At 30.5% G+C, this 16670-nt stretch overlaps 2 protein-coding genes and 1 long non-coding RNA gene across 3 annotated transcripts; 1 reads left to right on the plus strand and 2 right to left on the minus strand.

The window, feature by feature from the left end:
• Positions 1-4226: 4226 nt before the first annotated feature.
• On the plus strand, positions 4227-13324 carry LOC113523389 (ethanolamine kinase). The gene is made up of 7 exons (XM_026909347.3): positions 4227-4528; positions 5590-5726; positions 6068-6251; positions 10628-10716; positions 11129-11355; positions 12099-12327; positions 13181-13324. The coding sequence occupies exons 1-7, from the start codon at positions 4394-4396 to the stop codon at positions 13245-13247; spliced, it is 1068 nt and encodes a 355-aa protein (XP_026765148.1). The 5' UTR covers positions 4227-4393; the 3' UTR covers positions 13248-13324.
• Positions 6838-8006, minus strand: LOC128200895 (uncharacterized). The gene is made up of 2 exons (XR_008252950.1): positions 7901-8006; positions 6838-7128 (listed from the first exon to the last, which is right to left on the minus strand). It is a non-coding gene; the product is annotated as an uncharacterized LOC128200895 (long non-coding RNA).
• Positions 13325-14713: 1389 nt separating the features above from the next.
• Positions 14714-15888, minus strand: LOC113509093 (RNA polymerase II subunit A C-terminal domain phosphatase SSU72). Its single transcript, XM_026892376.3, has one exon. The coding sequence runs from the start codon at positions 15582-15584 to the stop codon at positions 14994-14996; it is 591 nt and encodes a 196-aa protein (XP_026748177.1). The 5' UTR covers positions 15585-15888; the 3' UTR covers positions 14714-14993.
• Positions 15889-16670: the final 782 nt, after the last annotated feature.

Here is a 16670-nt window from a genome sequence, read left to right on the forward strand (position 1 = left end):
GGTATTATTACAGACAATGGTAGTTAGAAAAGGAATGTCACAATCTTAAGTCAATAATAGAAAAACAAACCAGTATTTGTAAAGAGTTTCGTATACTACATTCACCCATCCTTTTTTAAAAAACCTAAGTTATTATAATTCATAATCCCCTAAATAAGCGGGTGGTCTTCTTTCACGAATAAGCCGCTGAGACGAATCGACCACCATTGAAGGCCCAGTGCCATCAGCATTCAAATTGTCGGTTTCAGTCGTGGTGTTGTAGCTCTCGGTATCTGTATCGGTTCGAGATCGATCGGAGTTCTCAATTTCGTCAGTGTTAGCTATATCTCCAACTAATCTATTAATTGGGGCAAGATGTCTATTAGATACAGTATCCTCTCGTCCATCAGCAAAACGTACTAAAGAATAATTTGGGTTGGATTCTAGCAATTCGACTTCTTCTACTAGAGGATCATATTTACTTTTTCTTACGTTTTTCTTCAAAAGTATTGGGCCAGGAATCATTAACCACGAAGGTAAAGAAATTCCATTACCAGATCGTCTGGGGAAACATAACAACTTATCATGTGGAGTTGCATTCGTAGCAGTACATAACAAAGAGCGTATGGAATGTAATGCTAGAGGTAGTACCTGTTCCCAATATCGTATGTCAAGGTTCTTGGATCTTAAAGATAATTGGATGGTTCTCCACAGTGTCCCATTCAATCGCTCAACTTGACCATTTCCTTCCGGATTGTAAGGTGTAGTTCGACTACAAGCAATATTATTTCTTAGTAGGAAATCTTTAAATTCTTGTGACATAAATCCAGCACCACGATCTGAATGAATATATAGAGGCGTTCCAAAAGTAAAGAAGAGGTCCTTTAAACACGTTATGACAGTTCCTGATGATACGTCTTTACACGGGTAAGCAAATGGAAAACGAGAAAATTCATCAACAATAGTTAATATATATTTATTTTCAGTATTCGAAGGTAATGGTCCTTTAAAGTCTAAACTGAGTCTTTCAAATGGAGAAGTAGCTTTGATAAGTCGTCCTTTGCTATTTGCAAATCTAGGTTTTATCTCGGCACAAATAGGACAACTCGCAGTCATGTCTTTAATCTCTACAAGAGAATAGGGCAAATTTTTAGAACGCACCCAATGAGCCATTCTTGTGATTCCTGGATGGCATAGAGTATTGTGCAGTTGATATAAATTTTTACGTGAAAATGTACTAGCACAAACTCTTGATAATGCATCTGATACTATATTTTGTCTACCAGGTCGATAGACAATATCAAATTTAAAACAAGACAGTTCCAGTCTCCATCTCTCTATTTTTTCATTCTTAATTTTACTTGTATGCTTCTGATTGAACATAAAAGAGACAGATTGTTGATCAGTTATTAAAAGAAAATGTTTTCCAATTAAATGATGACGCCATTTACGTAGACTTTCAACAATCGCTGATGCTTCCTTCTCTATTGACGAATGGTTTCTTTCAGAATCTGTTAAGGATCGGGAAAAAAATGCTACAGGGCGTCCATTTTGCGAAAGCGTTGCTGCCAAAGCATGATCAGAAGCATCTGTTTCGACAGTGAACATTTGTGTGTCGTCAATTGCTACCAAAGCTGCATTTGCAATATCTTTCTTGATACTTTCAAATGATTCGCTTGCCTCATGTGATAAAGGAAATGAGTTATTCGTTATTAAAGGACTTATTTTCTCTGAATAATTGTTTATCCATCTAGAAAAATGTGCAAACATACCTAATATTTTCTTCAAGGAAGATAAGTCTGTAGGTGCAGGCATAGAAAGTAATGGTTTAAGACGCTCTTTATCAGGCTTTACAGTGTTATTCTCTATAGTATAACCCAATAAGTTAATAGACTCAGAGCCAAACTTGCATTTATCTTTATTTAAAGTAATTTTATATTTTTCTACTGCTGTCATAAATTTGGCTAAGTTAGCATCATGGGTAAGTTTATCCTTTCCACAAACAGTGACATCGTCTAAGTAAGCATAAGTATCTGTAAGATTTTCATTATCAATAATATATTGCATCGTTCTTTGGAATGCTGATACGCCATTTGTAACTCCAAAAGGTATACGTGTAAATTGATATAATTTACCACATGCTTCAAATGCTGTATAAGGTCTTTCCTTTTGCAGAATCGGCACTTGATGGTAAGCACTTTTAAGGTCTATTTGGCTAAAATATTTATTCTGAGCAATTTTAGATACAAGAAATTCAATGTTCGGCAATGGATACGCATCAAGTTCTGTAAATTTGTTTATCGTTCGTGAATAGTCAATAACAAGACGTTTTCGATGCGTACCGCCACCAGTTACTAGGACTTGTGCTCGCCAAGATGACATACTTGGCTCTATAATTCCATCTTTTAATAGCTTTTGAATTTCTTCAGAAATGAATTTTTGGTCATCATCATTATAGCGCCTTGATTTTATTGCCACAGGTTTGATATTAGGCGACAAATTTGAAAATAGAGTTGCGTTAGGTAAATTTGCAGCCATAACATTGCATATCTTCAAAGAATCTCTGGGACCTCCGAACTGGAGTTCTAAAGAATGGTGATTTTTAAGCAAATCATGACCTAAAATAATGTCAGTGCATAAGTTACGTACAACTAGTAACTTGGCATTGCTGTAAGAGTGATTATATAATTGTATAGTAGCATTACAGTAACAGGTGACTGGAGATGTATGATTAAGTGAAGCTAGAGTAATAATTTGCTGACAAGGTTTCTGTCTCAATTTCAAGAGTTGCGCCAATTCTTCATTTATGAAACTTATCGAGCTTCCAGTATCGATAAGAGCTTCGGCACGATAATTATTAATAATAACGGGTACAGTTGCCTTATGTAGACTTGGTAAAGAAGCTGCTGATATAGCAGCAACCTCCACAGAATAATTAGTATCATTTTCGTTTGTTACAGCAGCATTCATAGTTTGTTTACTTCGGCAAACATTAGCAAAATGTCCCTTTTTAGAACAAATCTGACAAGTACTATTTAAAGCTGGACATTTTATTCGCTGATGAATTACATTACTACCACAGAAGAAACATCTTCTTTTATTTGAAGCAGCAGCTAAAGTAGATTCAGCCAAATTATCTCGTACAGTAGATACATCGTTGTTGTTCAGGGAACATATTTGAGTTTTCTTTTGTGAATTAGATGAAATAACGGCATCAGCAGAATTAAGGGGCAAAGAATTACCATTGTAAGCTAGGGAATTAATTTCTGCCATCTCGAGTGAAATTGCTTGATTGAAAGCTTGATCAAGTGAGAGTTCAAAATTTTCTAATAAACGTTGGCGAATTTTTTGTGAGGAAATACCAGCAATAAATGCATCTCTAATATATTCAGATCGATATTGTTCAGCTTTAACATCTTTGAAATAGCATTTTTGAGCAAGAAGCTTAAGTTGGCGCAAGTATTGATCTATAGATTCATCACTGCGCTGCTTTCGAGTGCCAAGGATATGACGTGCATGTATTTCATTTTTTTGTTTAATGTAAGTATTATTTAGAATTGAAATAGCTGACTCATAATCATTACATTCTTTTATGTACACATAAACGCTGGGAGATAAGTGATTAATCAAGATTTTTAATTTATGCTCCTCCGTAAACTCACCAATACTTTCTGACAAAAAATTATCGAATGTATATATCCAATGTGTCCATTCTAAATCAGCATCGGTAGAGCTTGGATCTAACTCAAATCTTTCCAGCCGTAGGTAACGCGACAAACTTGTTGAAGCCGGCCCTGGAGTTGACGATATCATCTCGGATTCAAATTTCTTGTTACGGCTTTTTCTTGACATAATTAGTTGTATTTTATTAGTTGAATTAATTGATACAAAACGATATAGACCATAGGGAAATATTGGTTTAATTCAATTAAAAATAACGATACATTGGTATTATTACAGACAATGGTAGTTAGAAAAGGAATGTCACAATCTTAAGTCAATAATAGAAAAACAAACCAGTATTTGTAAAGAGTTTCGTATACTACAATATCGTAAATACTATATTATCTATTATCATTTATTTTTGCCTTTTCGTTTCGTTTTCTTGCATTCCTTTTACCTAGGTACGTTTCTTTTTTGGTGTATGTCAATGTTGATTTAAAAGTCGCATTCCAAGTCAGTAAAATATGGAGAAAAATTTAATCTGTCAATGTCAATTCTAAATGCCAAATGTCAACTGGAAGAGATTACAAATAACAGGTTGTCTGTGTCTTTTGATTACATATTGTATGATTATAAAATTGAGTATAAATGCTACGCATACGAAATGTTTTTATTAGTAAGATTGTGTCCCGACGGCCGATTACATAGCCTGATCTAGCAAAAAGCAAATAAATTTATTACAAAGTGAACAATGTCATTAATTTGTCTCCCGGCTGGCGATACATTTGTACCTGTTAAAATAGAAGAAAATGATTTATATGGAGGCATTTTAAATTTTCTAAAAGTTATACGGCCAAATTGGATATCTAATAATATTACTTTCAAGGTCTGGATATCTTTATCGTGACTATTCGTGTTAATTATCTCTTTGTAGCAATACTTATTTGTGATAGCTTAAAAAGCAGTGGACACTGGGAACAAATGACTAAGAATAACACATTGAACTCGCTTTTATAATTTAAATTAGGTGGATAACTTTATCTATTTGTTTAGAATAATAGTGGCATAATCTTGTAGTAACAAAATGTTAGATTTGTGGTAAATGTATTTGTTTAATGCCCATTATTTTTTCCATATGCTAGTATATACAAATAACGCTGGCAGAATTGCCATTACATTTTCACTCATAAAAATATTACACATGACCTAGTTGTTACTATATTTTCATACTTTGCCTTGAATCTTAATATTCTTATTTCCATATCATTAATTGATACATACATTTATTTATCATATACATGTTTCATCTATAAACTGTTCAAAGTATAAATACTTTGAATTTCGTTACTAATCATTCTTCATAAATAATTGATTTTTTTTTTTTTTTTGTTCTGTTTTTTTTTTTTTTTTTTCAAATAATTGGAGTCAACATATCCCATCATTAAATATTAAAATATTTCAAATAATAAAATGTTTATTGTCAGCCCAATCACACTTATAGATTACAAACAATCTTGGTGACTATAATAAAAAAAAAATGTTTCCTTCCTCAGCAAATTGTTAAAATAATATTATAATAATAATAGTAGGCTAATATTTTTCTCTTGAATGAGGCCTGTGGTCAGCATTGGCATTTTAATGATTTCATACAATAGGTTAGATATAGCTTACTTGGCCACTATTGCTAACTTTTTTGGACATTTAGAAAATAGCATATCAGGAATCAATTTCTGTATCATTAGTTAATTGACTAAAATTAACTAACTACCTATTATTAATTAAGTAGCCAGTGATATAGACTTTCACAAAATAACACCTAAATCATTAAAATAATTTCTGTATGTAGAAATATTATTTTTATACATATTATCAATTAGTTGCTTCTTATAATTTACTTGTCTAAAATCTAATTACAAAAACAATATATAGTATCCTAAATGTTTTCAGACATTTACAGATGGCATCACAAATAAATTAGTAGCATGTCAGTTGGACTCAACATTAAATGATGAGAATGAAATAATCCTGGTTCGTATATATGGAAATAAAACTGACTTACTCATTGATAGAAATGCTGAAATCAGGTAAATTATTATTATTTGTTTTGTATAATATGTTTAATGACCATACAAAATCTAAAATTACATGTGACCTACTTTATTGTAAATTAATTATTTCTATATTCACTGCTGACCTGCAAACATTATTTAATGATCATAACTTATATGTAATTATTGTATTGTAAATATAAAGATTATTTATTTACAATAAATTAAGTAAATATTTTTTTATTAATTCAAATTTCTGATTATATAATATCCATATATGTACAATAGGTAAATGAAATCATTATTTATTATAATAATTAATTATATATTTAATATAAGTTATGCATATTTTTATTTATCTTTGGTTTTTGTTTCAGAAACATTAAAACATTAAATGTTCTTGGATTAGCACCTAAAGTATATGGTATATTTGAAAATGGTTTAGCATATCAATATTACCCTGGAGTAACTCTCAATATAGATACTGTGCTGGATGTCAAAATATGGCCATTAGTAGCGCAGCATATGGCAAAAATGCACAAAGTTAAACTAGGAGATGATGTATGTATACACCATTCACCATATATTTAAATCATTAACTAATATGAGTCCTGTTCAAAAATATATTGCACAAAATGTCCTTTGACAATTTTTGTAGTATGTTATAAACTCATAACAAGTGTCACTAAAATCAACACCATCAATATTAAAGAAATACATTAAATAAAATAACTTTTCAGTGTGTAAAGACACTGAAAAATAATTTTTTTAATGGGTAAGAATGGAATGATACCTTATCTACGCTATCGGTATATGCTGATGAGGGATGATAGATGAGGATGAAAGAAGGTCAGTTAACCCATCATGGCAAATTCCAGAAAAATTAACCACAATGGTTTCCAGGGAGAACTGTGTGGAGGTCGACCTAATATATTTTATTAGTAAGTTAGTAGTGGGGTTGTTAGGTCCCATTACTAACAATCCCTATCATTACCCCAAGCACACTTTAATTATTTGGTAATACTTAGTTTTTGTTTTAATAATGATAATATGCTTACTACTCTAAACAGGGTCAAGCTCCTTTTATTTGTAAATTCTTACAAAATAATTCTGGTATAAAACATTTCCAGAATAACAAGACTTACTATCAATGTTTATTCTTTATTAAGATAAATAGATACCCTTTATTGTTTTTTTTTTCCATAAGATTACAATAGTAAATTTATTATAAATACAAATATTTATAATATAATAATAATAAATATAAAAATATAATAAGAATATAGATACCATGTCTATAAAATACAATAATAATTTTAAATACATTTTTCATTTAAAAAATTGTCACTTGAATATTGTCAGCACAATTTTTGTACACTCCCCTAGCACAATTTGAAAATCGCATCTAAAACTATTCACTATGGATATTAGTTATGATCTGTAATAGAACAAAAATGGTATAAAATATGTTAGGAAGCAAAGTTAAATGAATGATGACATTTTATTCATTGTCCTTGTACCTGAACCACTTATTCCTCTGGTGACTTTTCAGTAATTAAATTATAATGATTGTATAGAGTAATCGTTCAGGGGAAACTAACACACTATAATATTGAACAAAATTTTAAATGATTTTATACTATTTTTTACACAAAAAGTATCAAATCATGAAACACAGTCTTCAGTGCATTTTATGGCAAAGAAGCCCAATGTTTAAGATATTTCTAGATATAAATTATAAAGATTAACACCCTAGTTATATCTTAAGTCATTAATTAATTGTTGTATTTAATTTTATTTACCGAATCAAATATTGTGCTACAGGAATAAGAAAAATTATCCTAATATATTTCACTTCGTAATTTTATTTAAAAGATAAAGTCTTCTTCATATAAAAAACTTTATTTGAAACTTTTTTTGATAATCATATAAAAAACTTTACATTTGAGTGATGGGAAATAAAAACACTTTCATTAGTTACAATTGATAGAAATGTATTTTTCATTGCACAGCCCTTCGTCAAAAATGTAATTTAAATCGCATATAACTCGCAAAATGAAAATAAATTACTAATGTCGCTTGTAGCTACCTACAAATATACGTCGTTTCTTAATTTTTAACAAAAATATGGTTGGGATAACTTTGTATGTATGAGTATTCAGTTTCTAGAGAAATGCCATAATATACCTAATATTATTTAAAATACTTACTGTGGTACTTAGAGAAGCTCATTAAATTAACACTAATGAGGTATTAGTTAATGATAATTGAAATTGTATATTGACGTATTAACGAAATTAGTAATTACCGTTAAGGCCCTAATGAATTATTAAACAATTTTGAGTGCGTCAGCTAAACTTTGTTTCACTATCTTTATTAAAAATAAATATTATACATGTTATAATGAATTATATAGAAATGTATTGTATGGTATGTATATGCTTATTAAGATCGACCTTAAACTTTGTTACGGAATCATAATGTCTGAAAAACCTTCGTAGATGCTCTTTAAATACTATCAGAACATTACGTTTTTCTGCATCGCACGTCGACGAAGTCACGAGGCACTCGACCTCGCGTCAGCTAGTCTTTATCTATACCTACCTACTATATGTAATCGTAAATGTCGAACTGTCTAACTATATTAAGTTTTTTTCCGCGAAAATTACCTAAGAAAAAAAAAATAAGCAAGACAACACATAATATGGATAATTTTTATTATTGATTTTTCTCTGTTTGTTACACTGAATAGTCGAATGGAGTTTAACGTGATTTCATAATAGATTAAATACAAGTATTAGGCTAATATAAAACTGGTTATTACGAGTACAATTAGTAGAGTCGATCGAACCAATAAAGAATGTGGTAGTCTAGAATTTAATGACGATGTTTTCGTCACTGAATTCCAGACCTTTAATTTACGGAGAGGTTAATTAAAATGTTTTTTCACACGATAATAGAATTTAAAAACCACGAATAATGGTATATATGTAATCACGTTGTTTTGTTGTTACATAAAAGGAGCATGTTCTGAGTAGACAATTTTAATTTCGAGGGAGTCGCAGGACAATTTATGATTGATGTTTATCCAGATATAGTATCATAAGATAAAGTTAGTATCCATTTTATGAAATCCTATACTAAAAAACTTTCAATGAGTAGTATAATATGATAAATTGCTTTATTGTCTACTTCCCTTTGTTTGATAGAATAATCTACCATCAAATAACACCGATCACATGAACATTATTGTGTTAAAAAGCTATTTAGATACCTATGTTATGTACGAGTTGTATATTGTATATAAAAAGTGTGAGAATGGGATTGCTAGTAAGAGAATTTAGCTACCCTATTGCTGGCATTATATCCTAACAATCGACCTCCACGCGACCCCCCCTGAAAACTACGATGGTTAATTCCTAATAAATCTGTCATAATAGGCCGACTGACCTGACTTCATTTTCAATAAATATCCCTCTCTAGTACCCCACCAATGAATACCGAAAATACCGTTACTGCAGGTCATGGTTACCTTCCATTATGATCTTAAAACGGTCAAATCGGTAACTAATTCACTCTACCGATCACTTACAAACTCATACATAATCTGTAAATAGATTTTTGTTTTCTTTACATAAAAAAATTATATATACAGGACATTGTTATTTGAATATGTATATATGAAACAATATTATTATGACGACATTATTATTCTTATATGAAATAGACGCTTAGTAATTATTGTTATTGCTTAAATATTGTTATTACAAGTAGTATTATTTTTTTTTATTTTGAACCATTATTATTTCAAAATATTTTTTACCCAAGGGCGTGAGTCGACACTGCACGACTTAAATACCTATCTCCTTCTTTCTTAATATTGATTAAAAATGTGAATTTTAATCATAAGCATACGAATAAATTATCATGTTTATATAATTATTTTTCTATTTATATTAGTTAGCTACTTACATCTAAAAAATTAATAGAAGACGAGTAATCTAAGTAGATAATATAATACACACGCAAATAGTAAATATTTCGTGTCTTGTGTTTGCATCTTATCATTTTATACTCGTATTTTAACCTCTTACAAATAATGTATTAACTACAAGAATATAATAATATATTATACAAACACTAACTAATGGAAATTGTCATCCCATTTTGTTCTAGATGAAAGTTGATTCTTGTTAATTAAACATATAGTATATTACAGTGAAGATTATATCGTTTAACGTTGTTTAATTTTATTCTTGTTTTTTATATGTTAATGCAATGTAATAAGACCCGAGTATAAGACATCTGTGATAATTTCACTTTTACCATTACCTATTATGAATTATTTTATAAAAAATTTATGGATTCGAATGAAATTTACATTGAATAAAATAGACCACAATAGTGCAATCTTGATATTTTTATATATAATTATGACAAAATTATGGGTTCACAAATAAAACCGGTCAATTGCTAATTGCACTCACATAATAAATAAATATATTTATAAACTAGCTGTTTCCCGCTTTTAACTATATAATTTCCGTATATCATTCCCATTCATGAATCCGGTCTTATACTGTATTATATATTTAAGTGATAATTATGTACCTAAATACCTTCATAAAATTCCAGCCAATTCATCTGATCGGTTATTTTATAGCATTTTATATATGATTCTTTAGATTGATATAACTTTTTCGTATAGATAAACAGACAAAAATTCTAAAAATCATTTTTTTGGAATCTATTACATATAATAGCCTATCGCATAGCCCCCCTATAATAGTTTTACTTATATATCTTTCATTTAAAGACAGTGACCGATATATTGATCGTTGTTATAGAATGATGATGATATAAAAAATTATTGTCACTAACATATACGTTAAGGAATGTTTCGTTTTTTACTACACCTTTTATACATTTTGTTACAGATAAAACAAGATGCAGTTGTATGGGATAAAATAGAACAATTTCTCAGTTTACTTCCAGTACCATTTACAGATGTAAATAAACAAAACAGGTCTGTTTTTTTAAAAGGAATTTAAATTAAAATTTCTGAAGGATTTCTCGTATTAAACTTATACGTTATGGTTTGATTTTACTAAAAAATACATTATTACAAATAACACGACCTGTCGTTATAGGTATAACTTTTGTACATTTACAAAAATCATTATAATTATCGTCCCTTGGATGGGACAATCTGTATTAACATACAGTTAAAGTAATACTCTATTCAGTCGAATAAGTATCTGCCTTCATCTTCGTCTTACGGAGAGTATTCTGTTATTCGAAATAAAAAAAAATCTAAACGATCTCTGCTGACGGTAATTGGGTAGAGCATCATATTGTACCTGTTTTTTTTTTTTTTTTTATATAATAACTAGTTATTTTATCAATACTTACGAAGAGTTTATCCATTTCTGTTGTAGATTTGCCAGTAGTTTTGGGTCGATAACAAGACTAAGGATAGAGTTTGAGCGCCTAAAATCACACTTAAACAAAACTGAGAGCCCAATTGTGTTTGCTCACAATGATTTGCTTCTAGGAAACGTGATCTACAATCAACGTGAAGGGACCATAGCTTTTATTGATTTTGAATATGCGGCATATAATTATCAAGCATTTGACATCGCGAATCATTTTAACGAATTTGTTGGTAAGTACCTAACATATTATTGTACCTGAAATAGATTATAATTACAGACAAAAATATGTAAAACGATTACAATATAATATATACTTTATTGCATCCTTTATAAAAATAATAAATACAGTTTAGTATTTTATTACAGTTATGTAAAAATCCTAATTTAAACTAACATCTGCTACAACGTTACATTTAATGCATATTAAATCATGATAATTATTATTTATTTTATATTTCTAATGATCTATTATTGGGGGAATAGGATTGTTAGCAATGGAGTTTGACAGCCCTATTGCTAGCAATATGCCCTATTAGGTCTACCTCCACGTGGTTCGTTCTGGACACCATCGTGAACAATTCTTGTTGAATTTGTCACGATGGGCTAACTGACCTGCTTTATCCTCGCCTATCATCCTTCATTGGTGCCCCGCCGGTGTATACCGATAGCGTAGGTGGGGTTACCATTCCATTATCACCCATTAAAAAAAATTGCCTATATATATAATAATAGACCTTTTTTTTAAAGAAAACGGGGAGGCAACACGAGGGAGTGCAAGACTTTCGCTTAATATGGTTTTAGATACGAAATATTGATTATTTTTCGCTGCAATTTCGTCAATTTTATAGTTCGACCATTAAGACGTAAAAAAATGTTAAAAAAAATATCGTTTTTTGAAGAACAACAACATTAGGTACTAGGTATATTGTGCCGACTATTGTTACAGATTATAATCTGTTAATTATTATTTTAGGTCTTTCCATTGACGATATAGACTACAAGCGATACCCAAATAAAGAATTTCAGACGTCATGGATAAAGGTATATTTGACCGAATATTGGGATGGAGTCACTCCAAACGAGTCAGATATAGAAAAACTTTACACAGAGGTGCAGCAGCATGCTCTGGCATCCCATTTTTTGTGGGGTGTGTGGTCACTTGTACAGTTCGAATTATCGGACATAGACTTTGATTTCGGAAGGTGAGTTGGATATTCTTGCATCGAAATTATAATACGTGATGGTTTACAGTTTTATAAGATCTCTCATTATCTCTGTATGACTCGTTAATTTTTATTGGTATAATGTGACAAACAATTTTACATTTTAATATTCAATATTTTTTTTTTGCATTTCTAAGTTTCATAAATCGAAAACTATGCGTCATAAATAAAAACAAATTTTAAACTGTGAAAACGGATGAACTAAATCGCATAATTTTCATATTTATGGTTACAGGAGAACATTTAGTGAAAAAAAAAACCTAAAATATAACTTAACTACAAAACCCTTAAGGACGCGTACTCAAAACGACCATAAATTAAGCTATTTTTAGGTACCATTATAGACTAAATACTTCACTCAATAATATATATTATTATTTTATCTATAGTTTCAATAGATTCTTTACATTATATTATATATATATATATATATATATATATATATATATATATATATATATATATATATATATATATATATATATACGTAAAATTTATCGTTACATTCGATGTGGTTTACACAATTGTATTCCAAAAGATCCAATGTAACTTATATAAGTTTTATCTCGATACGCCGTGTAGAAGTGACTATTTCATTGGTTTTATTCTTCTGTGACCTACTTTGTAAACACGCATACGATGTCGCAGACGCAAGCTAGTAGTTATAATAAGTATAAAATAAATGACAAAATCTGAGTTGTAACATATGAGTAATTAATTTCCTATAGACTTTCTTATGGCTGTAAATTACTATGAAAACATAAAAAAAATACCACCTTTTCTTTGGCTGCTCCATAAACAATATTATGTATATATTTTTTTATTTTTTCAGATATGCTGAAATAAGGTTGAACAGATATTATGAGTTGAAAGATGACATATTTAAAGAGTTAATATGAAGAGGTTTGAAATAAAAATAATATATTTTAAGCGAAATTATGTAGACAAATATATTCAAATAAAGCATAAAAAATAATGAATCTTGTTTACTTTTTCGCCGCCATAACTTTTATATTAACATCATCATCATTTCAACCACTATCTGTCCACTGCTGGATATAAGCCATATATTGCTATAATAAACGCTCCTGAGCCACCTGCATCCACTGACTCTCTGCAATGCATTTGAGGTCGTCACTCCATCTAAGAGGGTCATCGTACAATGCATTAACGTTGCGTTGCCATGTTTGTTGCCATGGTCGTTTTGAGTATGCATCTTTAATGTTAATAACCTTAGCGCAAGTAATCACCTTGTAAGAGGAATGATGTGACTGTGGGAAGGGAGAAGAGTCGAAAATCTGCAAAAGTCAATATCATAATGTATAGATGGTTCCTAATAACACCACCTGAGGGGAAGGGATTGTTAGTAATGCAAGCTACCAGTCTCATTGCTAGCAATATACCCTGTTATATAGACCTCCATATAATCCCTCCTGGAAACTATCCTGCCGAATTTCAAATGTATTCATCACGATGGGATAACTGACCAGCCTTTTCATTCTTACTTATTATCCCTCACTGGTGCCCCGCCAGCTATGTTAGCGCAGGCGGGTTTACCATTCCAGTATCATCCACTAAAAAAAAACTAATGCCAACCTTGTATGCTTTGATAAATTTTGCTGAGATCAATATTATTTGATATATATTTGAAAATATGACATTATTATTCTATTTTGATATATTTGTTTGATGCAGTTGTCTATCAGAAATTGTTTATTGTTTTTATTTAGACAACTTTGAATCCATTTTGTTAATGTGTACTTAAAAATTATGTTTATTAGTATTTAATCACTAATAATGACCTAGTTCTTTTTGTAAGTATAAATACCAGAGAACCATCTAATTTATATGCAAACATGTTCAGAATACTCTTATCCTATATTTACCAAAGGGAGACTTTGTGCAAAAGTCATTTGCTTGGGCACCTATGGCCCATTCGTGTTTCTACAGTGAAGCAGTTTGAATGGCTTTGTTTTGGTTTGAAGGGTGGTATATGGCAATAAGTTTACAGGATACAGAGGAATAACACCCAAGTCCTCAGGAATGGCAACACATAGGGGCAAGGCCAAAACAGTATATTCTGTTAAGTCCATGGTATTGCTCATTCTATAGGTGACAGTTACCATGTTCCATCATGTGGGTTGTCAGCTTGTTTGCCATTACTTAGATAAAAAAAATGTTCTGTATAAAAGTGAAGTCATGTTTACATAAGCACTTATTTACTTTAGGTAGTGGTTTAGTGTAAGTGCATTCAATGCGCATCTATAGTTTCCACATAATGACTTACATTTAATTATAGTAAATTATTAATTATATGAATAAGTATAATATATGTAAGTAATCCTTCTGAAAATAAAACTACATATTTATGAAAAAAGCATTTATTTTCAAATAATAACTAAAGCTTTAGCCACAAGGGATAATACATTGTAATAATCCATTTCATTTACATTAGTCATGTTTATATCAATAAATTTTTATCAGTCTGTTAAGTATTTCTAGGTATATTGTACCTACATTTCACTTTATAAACTTCATGAATACTAATAAAATCTGCTCTCAATAGCAGATTCCATGTTGCAGTGCTGCCTGAGAATCTTACTAATCATCCTTCCATTCACTTTTAATATATATATGTACATATATCAATAAAACATAATACAGTTCAAAATTGGTCTGTGGCACTTTGCTTCGAAATCATGTAACAATTCATCAATATCATTGTCTAAATCTTCACTTAAGGCCATTTTTGCAACCATGTCACTAATCAAAAATGCACCAATAGTGGCCTCCTCATGGTTATCTTGAATGTCAATATTGATAACATGTACTGGTTGGTTATGAACTGATCTTCTTGAACCAAACCACTCTATAACCTGATCATACACTCTTTCCTCACATGTTATAACTACATCAAATCTTTCTGTGGACACTTGAAACTTTTCTGGACAGGGTTTGATTCTTCTGTTTCTGTCTAACATATGAAGTAAACCATTTTGAGTGTAGTATGCCTTATCTTTTTCTAACAAATCATTATATATATCGTCATATGGGATACCGAATTCATAGCAATTGGGTCGATCAGCCGAAGGTCCTGGCAATTTAACTTTCTCGCCTGTGCCAAATGATTTCACTTTGAAACCCTTTTTGACGAGGAATGCATGAGCTTCCATACTTCGGTTCATATTCGAAGAGCAGACGACGGCTATATACAAATCACCCATTTTATTCTCCATACGCCACCAACTAACAATTGTACTTGTGGCATTCACGATTTTTTGATAATATAAAAAAATTAACAGTCATTTCTTTTTGTCACAAAATTACGTTCAATAACATTTAAATACTCACTAGCAATCAAGAGGTACAAAATATTTTCAAATATACGTTTCACTCCATTTATTTATACGAAAATAAGTCTTGAGACAATTTAAGTTAAACAAAATTTGAGAATGTAATAAATGAAGAACGCAATGCAAATACTATAAAATATAAAATTTGACAATTACAATGACATCTATTCAATGTGACCATCTCATTAATAGTGAATTTGCCACAGACAAGGCAAAAATTTTGCCAAAATGTGCCACTCTTATCGTCAAAAATACCAATAATATATCTACAAGGAAATGGAAAAAAATAGACATGGAATTCAATGGAATTTCTTTTAATCAACAAAAATATTAGGTCTTTACATACGAAATTAACGTTTTGTAGTACTGACCACTTTGATCTGAAATGTTTCCTTTGGTTAAGAATTCCAAATTAAAATTTATAAATCCATTTAGCTGGTACGTTTGAGTTATGAAAACAGTCATTCATTTGTTTTTCCTCATTTTTTTCCTTGGCGTTGCTTATTACAGTACTATGGAAAACATGAAATAACGGTATATTTACGAGAACGAGTTCTACTGTGGCACCAGTGCTGCAGAAACAACTCGAAGAAATGTGTTCGACACTGGTGTTGCAAAAGAAAGCACGATACGTTTTTGATTTCAACGTTTTCGTTCTGGAAATTTCGACCTTCAAAAATGGAAAATAAAGAATTAAAGGCTACTGTGGAAGCAGATCCATCCAGTTGCAGGCTTCGGGGTAAGTGATAAAACTATATTAATCCGCATGAAGCAAATCAGGATAATAAAAAAAAACTTGAACGATGGGTGAAAAAAAACTTATGAATTGAGTAAATCGAACTTGCAAACACGCGTCGACTGCTGTGTTACTTTGCTCAACTGACACGATAATGAAGGGATTTTAAATCGAATTATTACTTGTGATGAAAAGTGGATACTGTACGATAATCGGAAGCGCTCGTCGCAATG

This window comes from Galleria mellonella, unplaced genomic scaffold, assembly GCF_026898425.1.
Source record: "Galleria mellonella isolate WM207_F2 unplaced genomic scaffold, CSIRO_AGI_GalMel_v1 utg310, whole genome shotgun sequence".
NCBI classification, from domain to species: domain Eukaryota; kingdom Metazoa; phylum Arthropoda; class Insecta; order Lepidoptera; family Pyralidae; genus Galleria; species Galleria mellonella.

Excerpts from the sequence above, each read along its gene's own strand:
- LOC113523389 (XM_026909347.3), top strand. The coding sequence starts at position 4,394 with ATGTCATTAATTTGTCTCCCGGCTGGCGATACATTTGTACCTGTTAAA. Across the intron at positions 10,717-11,128 it reads GATGTAAATAAACAAAACAG|ATTTGCCAGTAGTTTTGGGT; the intron begins GTCTGTTTTTTT and ends TTTCTGTTGTAG. Across the intron at positions 12,328-13,180 it reads ATAGACTTTGATTTCGGAAG|ATATGCTGAAATAAGGTTGA; the intron begins GTGAGTTGGATA and ends TTATTTTTTCAG.
- LOC113509093 (XM_026892376.3), bottom strand. The coding sequence starts at position 15,584 with ATGGAGAATAAAATGGGTGATTTGTATATAGCCGTCGTCTGCTCTTCG.